Source organism: Astatotilapia calliptera, chromosome 1 (assembly GCF_900246225.1).
Source record: "Astatotilapia calliptera chromosome 1, fAstCal1.2, whole genome shotgun sequence".
Classification (NCBI taxonomy): Eukaryota; Metazoa; Chordata; class Actinopteri; order Cichliformes; family Cichlidae; genus Astatotilapia; species Astatotilapia calliptera.
This window is the reverse complement of record NC_039302.1, coordinates 3,897,782-3,913,924: the sequence shown is the minus strand read 5'-3', so window position 1 is coordinate 3,913,924 and position 16,143 is coordinate 3,897,782. Positions and strand designations below refer to the sequence as shown.

General features: G+C 40.7%; 1 protein-coding gene across 3 annotated transcripts in view; it reads left to right on the top strand.

Annotated features, from left to right (window-relative positions):
- The window catches only part of LOC113008303 (nuclear receptor ROR-alpha-like), a 172,386-nt gene that overhangs the window by 142,565 nt on the left and 13,678 nt on the right, over positions 1 to 16,143 (top strand). For 2 of the 3 annotated variants that reach the window (XM_026145671.1, XM_026145747.1), the window contains 4 exons: positions 3,501 to 3,586; positions 7,603 to 7,744; positions 9,306 to 9,562; positions 9,648 to 9,846. In XM_026145671.1, coding sequence (XP_026001456.1) covers positions 3,501 to 3,586; positions 7,603 to 7,744; positions 9,306 to 9,562; positions 9,648 to 9,846 — 684 coding nt within the window. Of the gene's footprint in view, positions 1 to 2,925; positions 3,268 to 3,500; positions 3,587 to 7,602; positions 7,745 to 9,305; positions 9,563 to 9,647; positions 9,847 to 16,143 lie in introns of those variants that run through there. The other variant, XM_026145830.1, reaches the window with a different exon arrangement.

Genomic DNA, 16,143 nt, shown 5'->3' with positions numbered 1-16,143 from the left:
TCAGTAATCGCTGCCAGGCTAAAGGTCTGTGGTGCGTAGTCGACTCATAAAGATTGAAGCAATAATTAATGGTAGGACTTCATTAAAGTAAAAATGGTTTTAAAAAATAACCACTGTAACATTCTTTCTGTGCTGCTTTCTGTTTTATATTGCTTAAATTGAAAAACCTGCATATACATGCTGGGTTTACAAAGGATATAAATCTCATTTATCAATGAATACACACTCGTGCAGATTATAAAATCATTTTAAATACATTTAAACTCTTCTACTAACAAATTAAAATGTGTCATTTGCATTTTAAATATTTGCATGGAGTCTTTGTTTTGTTTTGTTTTTCTGTGGAAATGACCAAACTGTCCAAACCCCACTTGTCCTCTGAGTGGCTTCTGCTTAGGAGGGTTGTTGGAGATTTTCCTAATCTGAGTCCCGCTGTGGTCGACTGGGTTCAGCAGCGATCGTGCAGCCCTTCATTCACTGGGTCAGGTGGCCAGTCATTCTGTAAGGGAGGGGCGAGAGACTGCAGCGCCATACAGGTGTAAAGGGAGGGAGCAGAGTGAAGTCACGCCATACAAGCTGGGTGTCGTGTGTGCGCGTGTGTCACTGGAAGGAACTAACAAATATGCAACAGCTTTATTGATGTTGTTTTATGGTCATTTTTGTGTTTGTTTCTTTGTACTGAACTGACTATTATGGGGTTGTTCAAGCAAAACAAGACGTTTGAAGAGGTCGCCTCAGTAAATATGCAAAACTGTACATATCAATTAAGAATTCATGTTTTTTTTAATTGATTGAAATATAATAAAAATAATGTTTCTTGCACTCCTAGTTTCATTCACCTAGTGAGGCATTCTTTATGCCTTTTATTAATTTTGGGGTTTATGATAAGTAAATAAATCTGTCTTTTTTATTATTTCAAATAAATTCAGGGTGAAGAAGAAGCTGATCAAAATACTTAAACCAAACCTGATGGTTTCCATCTTCTATAATTGTAGTCTAATAATTGTACAAAGGCGGTTCTTCTCTGCATCTTGTTTGTTGTGTCTCTACGTGAAGAAAGCTTGTGATTGTGTGTGTGTGTGTATGTGTGTGCTAATGTGACTGCTCACTTACATAACTTTGTTCTGCTAAAAATAGCATCTCAGAGCTGAGCTGTCACTCTGTTCCAAAGTGCTGGGAGTATAAATACATGCAGTGAGTGAGTTTTCAGCTGTGCTGCTGTCTGAAAGATGAGCTCCTACAGTTTAATCAGTGCTGCATGTACCTGCTCTCTACAGTAACCTGTAAAATGCTTAAGAACTCCTCACCTAATATTAGGGGCTAATTTTGGCAGGAGCCTGAGTGATATTAGACAACATTTGCCAATATTTTTGTATTGGTAAATTGCCAGTAAGTGAAAGAAGTAAAGAACAGACAAGAGAAACACCCTTCAACCCTTCAAAGCTCCTCCAGAGGGCGCTCTGTAACTAACTCTGTAACTTCCTTGTTAGCAGCTGGTGTTTGGCACAAATACATCCAGCCGAGCCCAGCAGAGTGAGACGAAATGTTTAAACTACATTATCATAGTTCGGACTACACATTACAAATGTTCAGAAAATCTGTTTGTTTGATTTGTCCCAGAGGATATTGAGTTAATATAAAAATATCGCAGAGTTACATCCATCAAACACAGATTATTCAGCACAGTGATTACCAAGCATATGGGCTCAAAATGTGGTCATAAATATTTTGTACTTGAAAATCAGTTTTGTACTTGTAAAAAAGATTTGTATGTGTAAAAAAAATTTGTGCGTGCGTAAAAAAGATTTGTGTGTGTGTAAAAAGCGCCCCTCCGAGAGCCAAACCCATCTGTTCTCTGATTGGATTGTTACATTTGTGATTGACATGACATTCACCAATCAGATGAAAGGAAGAAAAATAGGGTCAAAATTCGTAGTTGTAACTTGCAGGGTTTTTTTTGGCTAAGTCCACACACAAATCTTTTTTACACATATAAATCTTTTTTACGCACGCACAAATCTTTTTTACACACACACAAATCTTTTTTACACATACAAATCTTTTTTACGCACGCACAAATCTTTTTTACACACACACAAATCTTTTTTACACACACACAAATCTTTTTTACACACACACAAATCTTTTTTACACATACAAATCTTTTTTACACACACACAAATCTTTTTTACACATACAAATCTTTTTTACGCACGCACAAATCTTTTTTACACACACACAAATCTTTTTTACACACACACAAATCTTTTTTACACACACACAAATCTTTTTTACGCACGCACAAATCTTTTTAACACATACAAATCTTTTTTACACATACAAATCTTTTTTACGCACGCACAAAATTTTTTTACGCACGCAGAAATCTTTTTTACACATACAAATCTTTTTTACGCACACACAAATCTTTTTTACACACACACAAATCTTTTTTACACACACACAAATCTTTTTTACACACACACAAATCTTTTTTACACACACACAAATCTTTTTTACGCACATACAAATCTTTTTTACGCACGCACAAATCTTTTTTACACACACACAAATCTTTTTTACACACACACAAATCTTTTTTACGCACATACAAATCTTTTTTACGCACGCACAAATCTTTTTTACGCACGCACAAATCTTTTTTACGCACACACAAATCTTTTTTACACATACAAATCTTTTTTACGCACGCACAAATCTTTTTAACACATACAAATCTTTTTTACGCACGCACAAATCTTTTTTACACATACAAATCTTTTTTACGCACGCACAAATCTTTTTTACGCACACACAAATCTTTTTTACGCACGCACAAATCTTTTTTACACACACACAAATCTTTTTTACACATACAAATCTTTTTTACACACACACAAATCTTTTTTACACATACAAATCTTTTTTTACAAGTACAAACATTTTGAGCCCTTACAAGCACACTGTCCTGATTACTGCAGAGAGCGCGCACTGTTCTACACCCGGATGGACAGATGAGTCGACTCCAGCATTTTACATGGAGATTTTCAAAGTCTCCTTTAGCTTTTGTAAATGGTGGCACCTCTTTCTTTTTTCCAGCTGTGACCACAGAAGCTTAAGGCTGTTGTTTGCTAAGGTCTTACAATCTTTCATATGAAGCTAATTGGGACTATTTTTTTTGTCCTGAATTTCTTCCAGTAATGCGGTTCTGCACTAGATCTGATTCCCAGGGGTTGCATGATGTTGCTGTGGCAGTAAATCACACTGGTACATTTTGTTGTTATTGTGTCTGGTTTCGACATTGTAACAGCTGGACAACTTTGAAATTAAACATTTCATATACCGCATGTAACAAGGTGTAGTGACAGTTGGACGGTTAAGTGGGGACCAGTGGAAAACGCCTTTATTTGCACATAGATGAAACCTACATGACAAACTGTGATATATCAGCTGTTCTGATGTTCTGTGTGTGACCTACTGTCTTTATTTTCCCACTGCAGCTCAGATTGAAATAATCCCCTGTAAGATTTGTGGAGATAAATCATCAGGGATCCACTACGGGGTCATCACCTGTGAAGGCTGTAAGGTAAGCTCCTCCTCCCTCCCGTTGTCTGCTAAAGTCAATTTGAGCGTGTTATAACCTCAGTTAAACCCAACTCTAAAATACAGTAAAGGGTCCAAAATGTACGGCCTCCTTCACATCGTCCAAAGTTATCCAATGAGTCAGTTTGGATTCTGGCCCCCGGTGCTCATGTTTGATGTCCCTGCTTTAAATGATAAGCCTTTCCAAGTCGTTCAATCACAGACAGATCTTTGTTACATCTGTGCAACAATTAATGTTTGAGAATAGTTTGCACTTTGAACCCTCCGTATTTTGTCTTTTTTTCTTTAACCAGGAAAAGGCCTCTGCAATCATCCATCGCTGGCGTTTTTATGTGGCACAGCTCACCAGTGCATTTATTGTGGTGTTAAACCAGTTTTCATTTGAGTTTAAAGTAGTTACATGTATTGCAATATGATTTTATACCCATACCTGACCAGGCACGTTTGTATGTTTCATACAGAATTTGGTCTGAAACATCAGTCACGAGCATCGGGCTCTAAACCATATTCTACCTGGTGAGAGCGGTTCTGTGAACAGGCAGGTGTGTTCAGCCACAGCAGCTGCTGATGTGACAGATGGAGGCTTATTTCACAGCCAGTATGCAGCTGAAGCAGCCTCCAAACAAACCACAACATCTGCACTAAGTCGCACGTTAGATGTAAATGATCTGCTGCTAATATGACATAATGATATTACATAATGTCATCTGAGAGAAATCAATGTTTTCCCTTTAAAGTTACTACTGTTCCCTTGAGCTTGACGCAGAGTGGCATCATTTGTTAATTTAACTATAATTTGAATTACAGACATTTTTATATTTTATAATTTTGATGCATTTCCATTCAGATCTATACAGGCTATATTGGCTCTATGAGAAGAAGGGTTATAGGCCATCTGTGATGCATCTATAAACTAGTGTGATCAGGAAACGTGAACAGGTACTATAAACGTACCGGGGATATGGTGATCGTGGGCTGAACCCCAGTTTGCTTCATGTATTTCTTCACACTTTCAAAGTGCTGTGAATGTTTCCTTTTCACTACATGGTGCTGAAGGTAATGTTGACTTTTATTCTATAACTATGATGCTGACATCTCTAAAGCATTCTCACACATGTTTTATGTGGTTCCCACATTTCTTGAGGTAAAATGCAATAAAATAGAAAAGAATAGAACAGAATAGGACTTTATTGTCATCGTGCATATACAATGAAATTCTGCTTTTTTTCCCCCATCAGGTTGATAAACAGTTAACAGCTTCTTTGTGCTCTACATGGCACATGGTCTCCAGTCTTTGCCTTGTGATTACATTCACATTTCTGCATTGCCTGTTATATATTCACTGACTGCTTGTGAGAGTGAGCTGCTGACAAGCAGACTGAAGCTAGCAGAAATAACTTTCATGTGTTTGTCATCTGATAGCCTTTGCGCTCCTTGGTTTACCAATTTCTCTGTATATGCTAATAGGCCAGTCTGCCATTACTCTGTAAAATGGCTCATACAGAGGTACACGGGTGGATACGGTTTGTTTGTTGTTGTTACTGTTGTTGGACATCCAATGAACACTATATTGTGAAGCATTTGCTCATCTGCCTTCACACAGTGACATTCATTTCTTAACCCAAAGAGTTTAATGGGATGTGCCTCATCCTTTGCAGCTGTAACAGCTTCAACTCTTCTGGAAAGGCTTTCCACCATGTTTATGGGAATTTTTGAACATTCTTCTGGAATCGAAAGGAGGAATGCTACATCAGGTTAGACACTGATGTAGCATGACAAGGCCTGGCCCTGGCTCACAGTCTGCGCTCATCCCAAAAGTTGAGGTCAGGACTCTGTGCAGGCCAGTCAAGTTCTTCTTTGTTTATGTCTTCATGGACCTTGCTTTGTGTACTTGTACACAGTCATGTTGGAACAGGAAGGGGCCGTCCCCACACTTCTCTAACAATTGTCTAACTTGGATGTCTTGGCCAAGATATCGTCATCATCAGTGATGATGTCAACCCCAGCCTCAGCTCCAGTTCCAGCTCCAAAACCTAATCCTTTGCTTAAAAAAAAAAAAAGCATAGGGTTGAAAAAACAACAAATTAATATTAAAGATGAATTTAAAAAATAGGGTTAGGATTAGGATGACTCTAAATCAACCAGTGGCCATTAGTTGGAGCCTGGAAGTGGCAACTTTAAGCTGAGTTTTGACAAGATAACTGGCTTTGATGAAGAGGAGCCGTGGCTCTTAATATGATTGGAGACTGATGAGACCACCTTGGCTTCACATACTTCCATATTTCAACCAGACCGTGCTCTGTGTATGTTTCAGAGAGTGAAATGTAGTGTTGTGTGAACAAGTGTTTTAAGTCTAGGAATGTTAGATTAGTAACTTTGTACATATTACAAATATTCTAACTATATTGTAAATACTAAAAAGCAGTCCTAGGGAGGCAGTTTAGAGGCCTGTAATTTAGTTCAGTTTTTATGCTGGTAGGTTAGTTAGTTTTGTTCTATTTTATATTTCTACAAAATCTCACAGTAGCTCCAGTCCTTGTGTGGAAGTCACATTTGCGTTGTGCTCTGGACTCCAGAGTGCAACACAAGACAACCCCCTGTACCCTAGACAGTCCCCCAGACTCTGATGATAGTCTAAAGCATTTGTCTCTTTGGTCATTGCAGTCTGGATTAGTTTATCATTGCAGAAAAATGTAAAAAAAAAACGTTTCTTTTTCTCAAATTGAATTTTTTCTTATTACTTTTTGTTATGAAGAATATTTTTGTCATTCATTACACGTGTTTGTGAAAGACTTGATTTTATCTATGTTTTTCAGTATGTTTGTTAAAAGATAACAATGTTAGCCTTTTCTGCAGCTATAGGGGATTTATTGCATCACTCTTGGCTGGAAGCAGTGCTTAATCAATGGGGGGGAAAAAAAACACCAACTTTGTCCAAAAACCTCTCATGTTTAGCTGTTTCCCACTTTTTCTTTGGTCATTTTAGCCTTTTTGGCCAGGGTGAAGGGAGCATCTGCCATCAAACAAGAAGACAGCCGCATGTAACTACAGTATGACGGTATTTGCTAGTTCACCTTAAGTGCATTAATTTAATAACTTGGTTAGCCTACTCAACGTAAATTACACACGAACAACATTAAGCTACTGACCCAGAGAAGAACGGCTGCTGCTGCCATTATCATCCGTCATCATTTCTGCTACACTGGCAGAGCTAGGGGTCAGGACTCTACTCTTCGGGTTCTTGGGGGATGTTGCTAACTCCGGGACCGGTAACAGGCACCACACCGGCAGTAGATGTGCACGGTGTGAGGTCTATCAAATATGGCACATTTCTCAGCTTTTAAAAAAAACGCTATGCATCGCCAGGTGTTTCATCAGATTCGAGGAGTTACCTCCTTTGCACAGTATCACCTTAAAGCATTTGTTGCAGGCTGCTGAGTTTGCATCTTTTGCTGTTAAGTACAGCCAGACTTTTGACTGCTTCGCCTTGGGCATTTTTAATCTGTAGCTCTGCATAAAAGAACGTACGTACCTGGGCCCGCCTACTATCCTTGGAAAGGTAAAATGATTGGCTAGAATCCAAAGTGTATGACACCTCAGGAAAAAAAAAGCACCAAAATAAAGCACCGAAATGTGCGCTGCTTTTCGGTCTGGTTACTACCGTTGATGTCAGAACCAGTGCCATCATGGCACCGGATACCGGTGCCCATCCCTAATGGTAAGTGATAGTGGGGCTGTGCATCCTTCAGGAAATCCATTTTGAATTGTAGCTCCATGAGTGCACTGAAGATGCCAAAAGATTGTAAAGCAAAGAGTAACCAGATTTGATGTTTTTATACTGGGGGAAGGTCTCACAGTGACGCACATTTCATCCTTTGCCTCTATGATCTCCAACATGAGCACAAACATGAAGGCTTGACTGTTGTTTCAGTGATCAATCATAGAGATATTTTGGTATGAAAACAATGATTTTAATAGAACTCTTTCGTGCTCTCTCAGGGTTTCTTCAGGCGTAGTCAGCAGAGTAACGCCACCTACTCGTGTCCTCGCCAGAAAAACTGTCTGATCGACCGAACGAGCCGAAACCGCTGCCAGCACTGCCGTCTGCAGAAATGTCTCGCTGTGGGCATGTCCCGAGACGGTAAGGCAAACACATGCACAGCAGATCTACACGTTACGAACATATCGAACCCACCTCTATGTCCAGAATAACCCTGAAGTACAACAACTGTGTGCTGTATGTGTATGTTAACCCTAACCCTGACTCTGATCCAGTTAATTCATAAAATGTAAATGAAAAATGTATATTTGATATAGTGATGCAATGATAACAAATTTTTCAAATCTATACTATACCGATACTTGGATCTGAGTACTTACCAATACTTCTACTACACACACACACACAAAAATGCAATGAATTGGAAGACAGTTTTATTTTATTCTCTAAAATAATAATAAAAATGACCACAAAAATAAAGTTTCAAGTGAAAAATAAGCACTTCTGTTAAATTATTGAATTACAAGTGTCCACATTGTAATTCAACAAAATATCAGTGAACTATTTGGCTCTGTCTCCAGCTTTCAGAATAATAAATAAACACTTCTGTTTGGAATAAAATCAATAAGTCGTCGCTTTTCCAAAACCTGAGTTAAAGTTGGCTGTTCTGGTCTTGCGTTAGCCTTAGCGAACTCGGTGCATGATGTGTCCTCAGATCTTTTATTAAACTGCTTGTATTGAACGATTCCCTCCCCTGGACACCTTACCGGCCTTGCTTCTGTCATCTTCACATATTATAGGTAAGTCCACACGGCTGACCTTTTGTTTAGCATAGCTACAGCAGCCTCCAGTTTTCTTTTTTTTATCTGGACCCGCCAGCCTCACTCGCCTAACCCTGCTCTTGTTTAGCACGACATGTCCCCCCAGCGGCCAATCTAAAAAATTGCAACAGAAATGACAAGCCACCCTCTGACTCATGAAATAAGTTGGCATCGGTTAACTTTACAAGTATGAGTACACACACATTATACCGTACCGGCCTGATACCCGATACCAATATTGGTATCAGTGCATCCCTATTTTGATATCATATAGATTTTTTATGTTGTTATTACATGAAAAAACTTTCGTTTTAGACTAGAAAAGCACTACATATGAACCAGTGTAGGATATGATATAGTTTCAGTGTCTGTGTAATTTCTTTCTGTTTTCTACAATGAGATGTTCTGTAATGTTGGACTCATGTCTGCAGCATAAAGGTGTAGATTTGCAGACGGCTGTTCGATCAAAGATGCCACTCCCCTAACTTCAATATTTAGGTGAATGAGAAATTTCAAACAATCCCATCTAGAATATTACTCAAGGCTGACACTATCCACAGTTAACATGGGCGTCTGTTGGGACTGACTTGCTCTCACGAGGTCTCTGCTGGATTGTAACGGGTGAAGTGTATGAAATCCTACGTTTCTGTCAGCTTGGTGATCTAGTATGAAGGCAGATAAGGAGGCTAATCAATGTCAGCTCTACTTGAACACTGGTGGTGAGTCTTGTTAAGCGAATGAGTGCTCCGCCTCTGAAACCATAACGGCTAGCTTTCACTTTGGCTGAACTGTCACAGAAATCAGCATGTTTTTGTTTCATTGTTCCCAGGTCTTCATTCTCTGTCAGGTGGCTAACTGAAATCCTTTCCTTCTCTCCTCAGCTGTAAAGTTTGGTCGCATGTCTAAAAAGCAGCGGGACAGTTTGTACGCGGAGGTGCAGAAGCACCGCCTCCAGCAGCAGCAGCAACAAGGTCACCACCTCTTGTCCCATCCCAGCCTCGGCAGCCCGAGTCCAGTCGAGTCCGAGTCGCTGTCCTCTCACTACACCCTGTCCTCCACCGGCCTCACAGAGCTACCTGATGAGGGGGGACATTATGTGGAACAGAACTCGCCTGAAGGCGGATCTTTGTCATCTAAGGTTTGTTGTCTCTATTTTCAGGACAGTTTATAAACTCACCGATATTTCCTGTGTTTTCTACGTCAATCTTTTCCTCCACAAACAGGGAGACTCTGCAGGAGGAGGGGAAGGAGGTGGTGGGGGGTTCTACTTGGATATCCAGCCGTCTCCGGATCAATCCGGACTTGATATTAATGGCATCAAACCGGAGCCCCTGTGCGACTATGGATCCAGTAACGGCTTTTTTCCATATTGCTCCTTCAGCAACAGAGACGTGCCACCCACGGTGCCCATGGCTGAGCTCGGTGAGTGGAGGGCTCAGGAGAGTGAGATGTTTGTGCACATTTTACTGGAGTTTGTCTGTAACCTGCCTCTTTAGCTCCTTTCAGACCTGCTTCCTTTACTTAAACTTGTCTGGCTTTTCCATTAAAGTCATCGATGTGGCTCAGTAGGCACCTATCGAAGGATGGATGGGGTAATCGTCAACAAACATGCTTTACATAAATACAATCAAACCATAATTTCTTCCTTTTTTTAGGTCAGCTGTCAGTCAGTTTGTGTTCCTCCAGATTAAAATAATTAAAAACACTGAAACTAACGTAAAAATAAACATTTAGAGAACAAATTCTAACAAACTCTGTACCTGAAAAATATTGTCAATTGTCTGTTACGTATAGCAAAAAAACAGGAGGCAACACACCAAGGAAGGAGCACAGGACTTGTATCGATGGCTTTTTCATGAGATAGAGCTGGAAAGGTTGTGCAGCAGGTTGGGATGATTAAGCAAGGAGATGGAAATGTACCAAAGAGTCAAGAGGGAGTGTTGAGAAGATGAACGGAGCTGATGGAAGACGGTGGAGGATGGATGGAGGGCAGTTAGTGAATCAGGAAGTGTAGGTGGAAGAAAGAAGAAGAATGAAGTGGAAAGGCAGTTGAACCAGGTGACGTATAGGGGTGGGCTTTAATAATCGATTCATCGATTAAAATCGATTCTGGCTTGGATAACGTGAAATCGATTCATTAAAATCCTGAATTGATTTTTTTAATATAAATGTATTTTGCCCGAAATTCCAGAATCTCAGGTGAAACATCACAAAATTTTGACAACCACCAAACAGCTAAAACAGTAAATGAGAGCAGGTACACGGATTCTGCACAAAGACGTGAACACAAAGCGCGGACTCGCGGATCAGAATCAGTGAGATGTCGCCTTTCTCACCCGACGGCATGGACACGGTCGGGGCTGAAAGCCGACAGCTGGCTGATTCTGATGTTTCGGCGGGTCCGCGCTTTGTGTTCACGCCCTTTATGCGCTGATTCTGAAGCTGTTAGTTTTATCTCCCAATATTGACCAAATATTGACCGAACCAGCAGCAAAAGAAGAGCCAAACTGCGCTTCACATAAACATCGTCATGAATTTTGCTGTTTTGCTTCCACCACACTTCATGCACAGCTCTCTCTCTCTCTCTCTCTCTCTCTCTCTCTCTCTCTATCCCCGAAATCTGTTTTCTGCATTATTCGCTTGCTTGTTACGCACAAGACTACCCTTATTTACCCTCATTTTATGTTTTTTTTCCTTTTACTTACTTACGAAAAGAAAACCTAATTTCTGCCTTTCAATAGGCTTCTGAACAAATTTAAACTTTTTAAAATGATGCAAAATGCAAAACGCTCAGCAGTGACTCTAATGAAACCGCTGTAACTTCAGAGGTAATGTTCATATGTTGATTAATGGTTTTCTTTCGTTTTTGATGTACTGTGGAATATTGTTATAAAATCCCAGGCAGGGAAAATCACCTTCATGTTTTTCTGTGTTTTATCTTCAGCTACTTTGACACAATGGCATCTGCTGTGACGCTCACACCTTTGATAAAGTCTGGAAAGTGTCAGCTTCCTTTTTATAGATACAAAAATATGTAAATGGAAAAATTTCCCAGATTCGAATCGATTCAGGACCTTGTGAATCGAATCGATTCTAGAAATCAGTGACGATACCCAGTGGACCTCAAAGATGTGGGAGGAGTTGTTGAAGCTAAATCAAATCTCTTCACCCCCTTTTAACCATGTTTGCTTTGCTGATGGAGAAGGTTAGGAGTTGCACTTTGTGGATCTAGAGGAAGTGTGTTACTGTATGAGGAGGTCTACGTATGGTAGACTGGTGCATGACATGTATGATTTTATCAGACGAAGGGCACACCTGAAAAGAAGTGGAGAGGAGTTATTTGCATTGTTTTAATCCTACACAGCTGCTCAGCAGCTGGAGATTCAGTTTCATGTTTATTTCCATTACGGCCTCTCAACATGAATTTAAAAAAAAAAGTCCTCCACCTCTGACTGTGCAGTGCTGAGAACAAGACAAAATAAATACAGTAATAAAAAGACTCATCATTTGGTCGAATGTTGTCGGCAGCTGCACAAAGATGAGGAAATATCTTGAAATACGTGAAGCAAAAAGAAAAGAAGGGGAGAGATGGAACGAGAGGCTACAAAGGGAGTCAGACAAAGAAAGAGAGAGAGAGAAGTGAGGGGCAAACGGAGACAGAAAGGTGGTTTAAAATAGCAGGAGGTTGGAAACTCATCTTCAGAGCTCATTAAAATCTCTGTGTGGTAATTAGCTGTCTGTTAATTAGGGCCAATTGGGACGTGGCAGGGCGCTCGTTGGGGGAAATCTTTTTTTTTTTTTCTTTTTTTTTGGTCCTGTGAGATTTTGTGATTCACTCTTTATTGTAATAACCCCCACCCTCATCCAGTGTGAGTCTTTGTTATGTGACTGTGTTTTGTTTTTTGTTTTTTACCGTGTATTGAGTTGTTTTGGTTTCTAGTGTTTTATTTGTGCTTATGATAAGCAACAGCACAGCGGGACAGTCTGTACGTGTGTTTATTCTGGGTTTGAGTTGCATTCACAAACATTTTGTCAACAGTTTTAGATTTTACAGTAAAAAGTTCAACATACAGCTGGGAGTTCAGGATATTAGTGTTGGCTTGATGTAGAAGGAGGTTTGTGATTGGAATTATCATCACTTAAACATGGACTGGCCTTCATTTTGGTCACAGTTAAAGATGGGCTGGGATAATATCATAAACAGTTTCACTCTTCATGTTATCTCAGTGGTTTCCAAAGTGTGTGCCGCTCTGACAGGTGGGGCACAAGTTACCTGGCAGAGAAGTCATGCAGAACTAATGTTTAACATCGAATCATGTTTACGGCGGAACAAAGAAATTTGTGGCAGTTACGTTAAAAATAATATGCGCATCCGCGTGCGTAAGTTGACAGCCGCAATAAAGAAGTGTAGTGAAAAGTGCGAACATGTGGTCGGGTCTGTCGTGCATCGTTTGCAGTGGTGCTGAAACCCAGGACTGGGGCACGAGTGACCACGTGTTCGCACTTCTTTATTGCGGCTGTCAACTTACACACGCGGCTACAGCGTACACACGTCATCATCATCAACAACAACAACAGGACCCAGTTCATTCTGTTTTAAGCCGGCGAGGCGTGATTGGGGATGCCGCTCAGGTGGGTCCGCCTCCCCTGCAGCCACGCTGCAGTCAAACACAAGCTGACTGCAGCCACTAACAGTGAATAATATTAAACTCTCACTAAATTATGTATTTTTCATCTCTGCTCACAAGTTTCTAGATTTCTTTTTTTATAAGACTAAGACTGGACTTTAGTTTTCCCATGTTTGGCGTTCACGTTCTGTTTAACTGGTTGCTTTTTTGAAGATGTGCTGCGGACGAATGAAGCAGTCGTGTGCAGCGGTCCCCAACCTAAAATCCACAGACCGGTTTAATGTCAGACACTGTTTGCATGGACTGGCTATTAAGGTGTCGCAGATAAATACAACAAAATAAAATGATACGACCGAGACAAAAACTGTGGTGTTTTGTAAATATAATAATAAATGCAAATTCACGGGAAAGACCCAGGGAACTCCAGTTAACGATAAAAACCCTGAAAATCATCAATTTCACACCCGCGCCTCAACTCTCGCTTCCCGGTACCAAACGACTCACGGACTGGTACCGGTCCATGACCCGGGGGTTGGGGACCGCTGGTCTAGTGACAAAAGTTAAATAGTTGTTTGAAATAAAAGTTGTTTATTTAAAACAGAAATGACTGTAAGATTCATTGTGAATGAGTTTATCATGTAAATAAAGTTGCAGCTTGGCTTTTCTGTCATTGTTTGTTTAGATGGGGGTGAAAATGTTTTTTCCTGTCCTGAGAGAACCACTGGTCTGGGAGTAGGGTTGGTTTTTGGTGACAATCTCAACTTTTTATAGAATTTTCTCCCCTTTCACACTCTCATGCTTCATGCGATGTGGTTCAAATGAAACCCAACCCTGAGCCTAGTTATGCTGCTGGGCGAGGTTACCTTTTCGAAGCACACTGTCTGAGGCCACTTGACATGGCAACATATCAGAGCAATGGCACTTGCTAGGATCCAATATTGAGACTAATCTGATGTAAAATATTGTACGTGACAGCTTCTTAAAGTTATTGTGCGCCTCGCTACAGCGTATTCGTTTATGCTCCTGCCACCCATGGAATTAAGGAAAACTGGGAACTGCACTCAATTCAATGCATTTCAATTCAATTTTATTTATATAGCGCCAAATCCCAACAAAAGTTGCCTCAAGGCGCTTCATAGATACAGAGGAAAAACCCAACAATCATATGACCCCCTATGAGCAAGCACTTTGGCGACAGTGGGAAGGAAAAACTCCCTTTTAACAGGAAGAAACCTCCGGCAGAACCAGGCTCAGGGAGGGGCGGGGCCATCTGCTGCGATTGGTTGGGGTGAGAGAAGGAAGACAGGATAAAGACATGCTGTGGAAGAGAGACAGAGATTAATAACAGATATGATTCAATGCAGAGAGGTCTGTTAATACATAGTGAGTGAGAAAGGTGACTGGAAAGGAAAAACTCAATGCATCATGGGAATCCCCCAGCAGCCTACGTCTATTGCAGCATAATTAAGGGAGGATTCAGGGTCACCTGGTCCAGCCCTAACTATATGCTTTAGCAAAAAGGAAAGTTTTAAGCCTAATCTTGAAAGTAGAGATAGTGTCTGTTTCCCGAATCCAAACTGGAAGCTGGTTCCACAGAAGAGGGGCCTGAAAACTGAAGGCTCTGCCTCCCATTCTACTTTTAAATACTCTAGGAACAACAAGTAGGCCTGCAGAGCGAGAGCGAAGTGCTCTAATAGGGTGATATGGTACTACAAGGTCATTAAGATAAGATGGGGCCTCAGGGCTCTAGAGTGCGACCAATTTGGTCGCAAATGCGACCAAATTTTTCAGTGGTGCGACTAAAAATAAATATTTGGTCGCACAGGTGCGACCAACTGTTCCGGTAACAAAAAAAAAATCTCTGTAACTCTCCGTGTGGTCAACAACAGACACACATTATGCCCCTATCGTGGACTAAACCAATCAGAGATAGTCAGGGGCGGGACCTCTCTGATTGGCCGTGGTCCAGTTGAAAGTGCAGGTGGAAGAGAGAGGTGAGTAGCTTGAATAAAGCGATATCAATTCATTAACGGATTCCACACAAAGACCTAAACACGGAGCGGACCCAACACATCAGAATCAGCTTCGGCTTTCTCGGCTTTCTCACCCGACGGCCTGAACACGGACACGCTGTCGGAGCTTAGCGATTCTTCGGGTCCGCGCTGTGTTTATGTCTTTTTGCGCTGATTCTGAGCTGCAGGTTTTGTCTCTCCAACCAAAATTCACCGAGCCTGCAGCAAAAGAAGCAGCAAACTGCGCTTCACATTTGATCAATGTCGTCATGAATTCCCTCTGACTTTTGCTGTTTTGCTTCCACCACGATAAAAATCACACTTCCTGCACAGCTCTCTCTCTCTCTGTACTTCAGGAACAGTTTCCCGTCTCAAATCTGTTTTCTGCATTATTCATTCGCTTATTACCCACCAGTCTAGCGTTGTTTACAGCGCTTTTTCTTTTTTCACTTAAATGACCTCGGACAAGAAAGCCTAATTTCTGCTGTTCAATACTGAAGAAATTTAAATTTCTTAAAATTATGCAAAATTGCACAATATTTTTAAGGTTATCTGCTATAGAAAGCCAGACCAGGAAAATCTCCTTCATGTTTTCCTGTGTTTTATTCTCAGTTACTTTCACACAAAGGCATCTGCTGTGATTTTCACAATTCTGATGAAGTCTCATGTGTATCAGTACTGATAAATGATCAGAATTATAATATTTCTGACTGTCTGAGGCTAAATTGAATCAAATCAGGACTTTGAGAACCGGAATTGAATGGATTATAGAAATCAGTGATGATACTCAGCCCTAGTGAGCAGCCTAGGCCTGAGAGAAGTGGATGTACTGTAGCTGTGGGTAATAAGAAAAGATGAAAAGAACTATTGATAACTTTTTTGTTAAGTTAAGGCCTGATCTGTCTGAAATTCATAGCCAGTGCTCTGACACGGTGCCATCAATATTTGAATGCTGAAAAAGCACAGTGTATCCAGAAAACACATTATATGCTGCAGTAAATGCACTGCCCAAGTTTCCCTACTCCCCACGGCCTTTCAGCAGCAGACAGCAGCAAACAGGTCGTCAGAGGAGGCCAAGA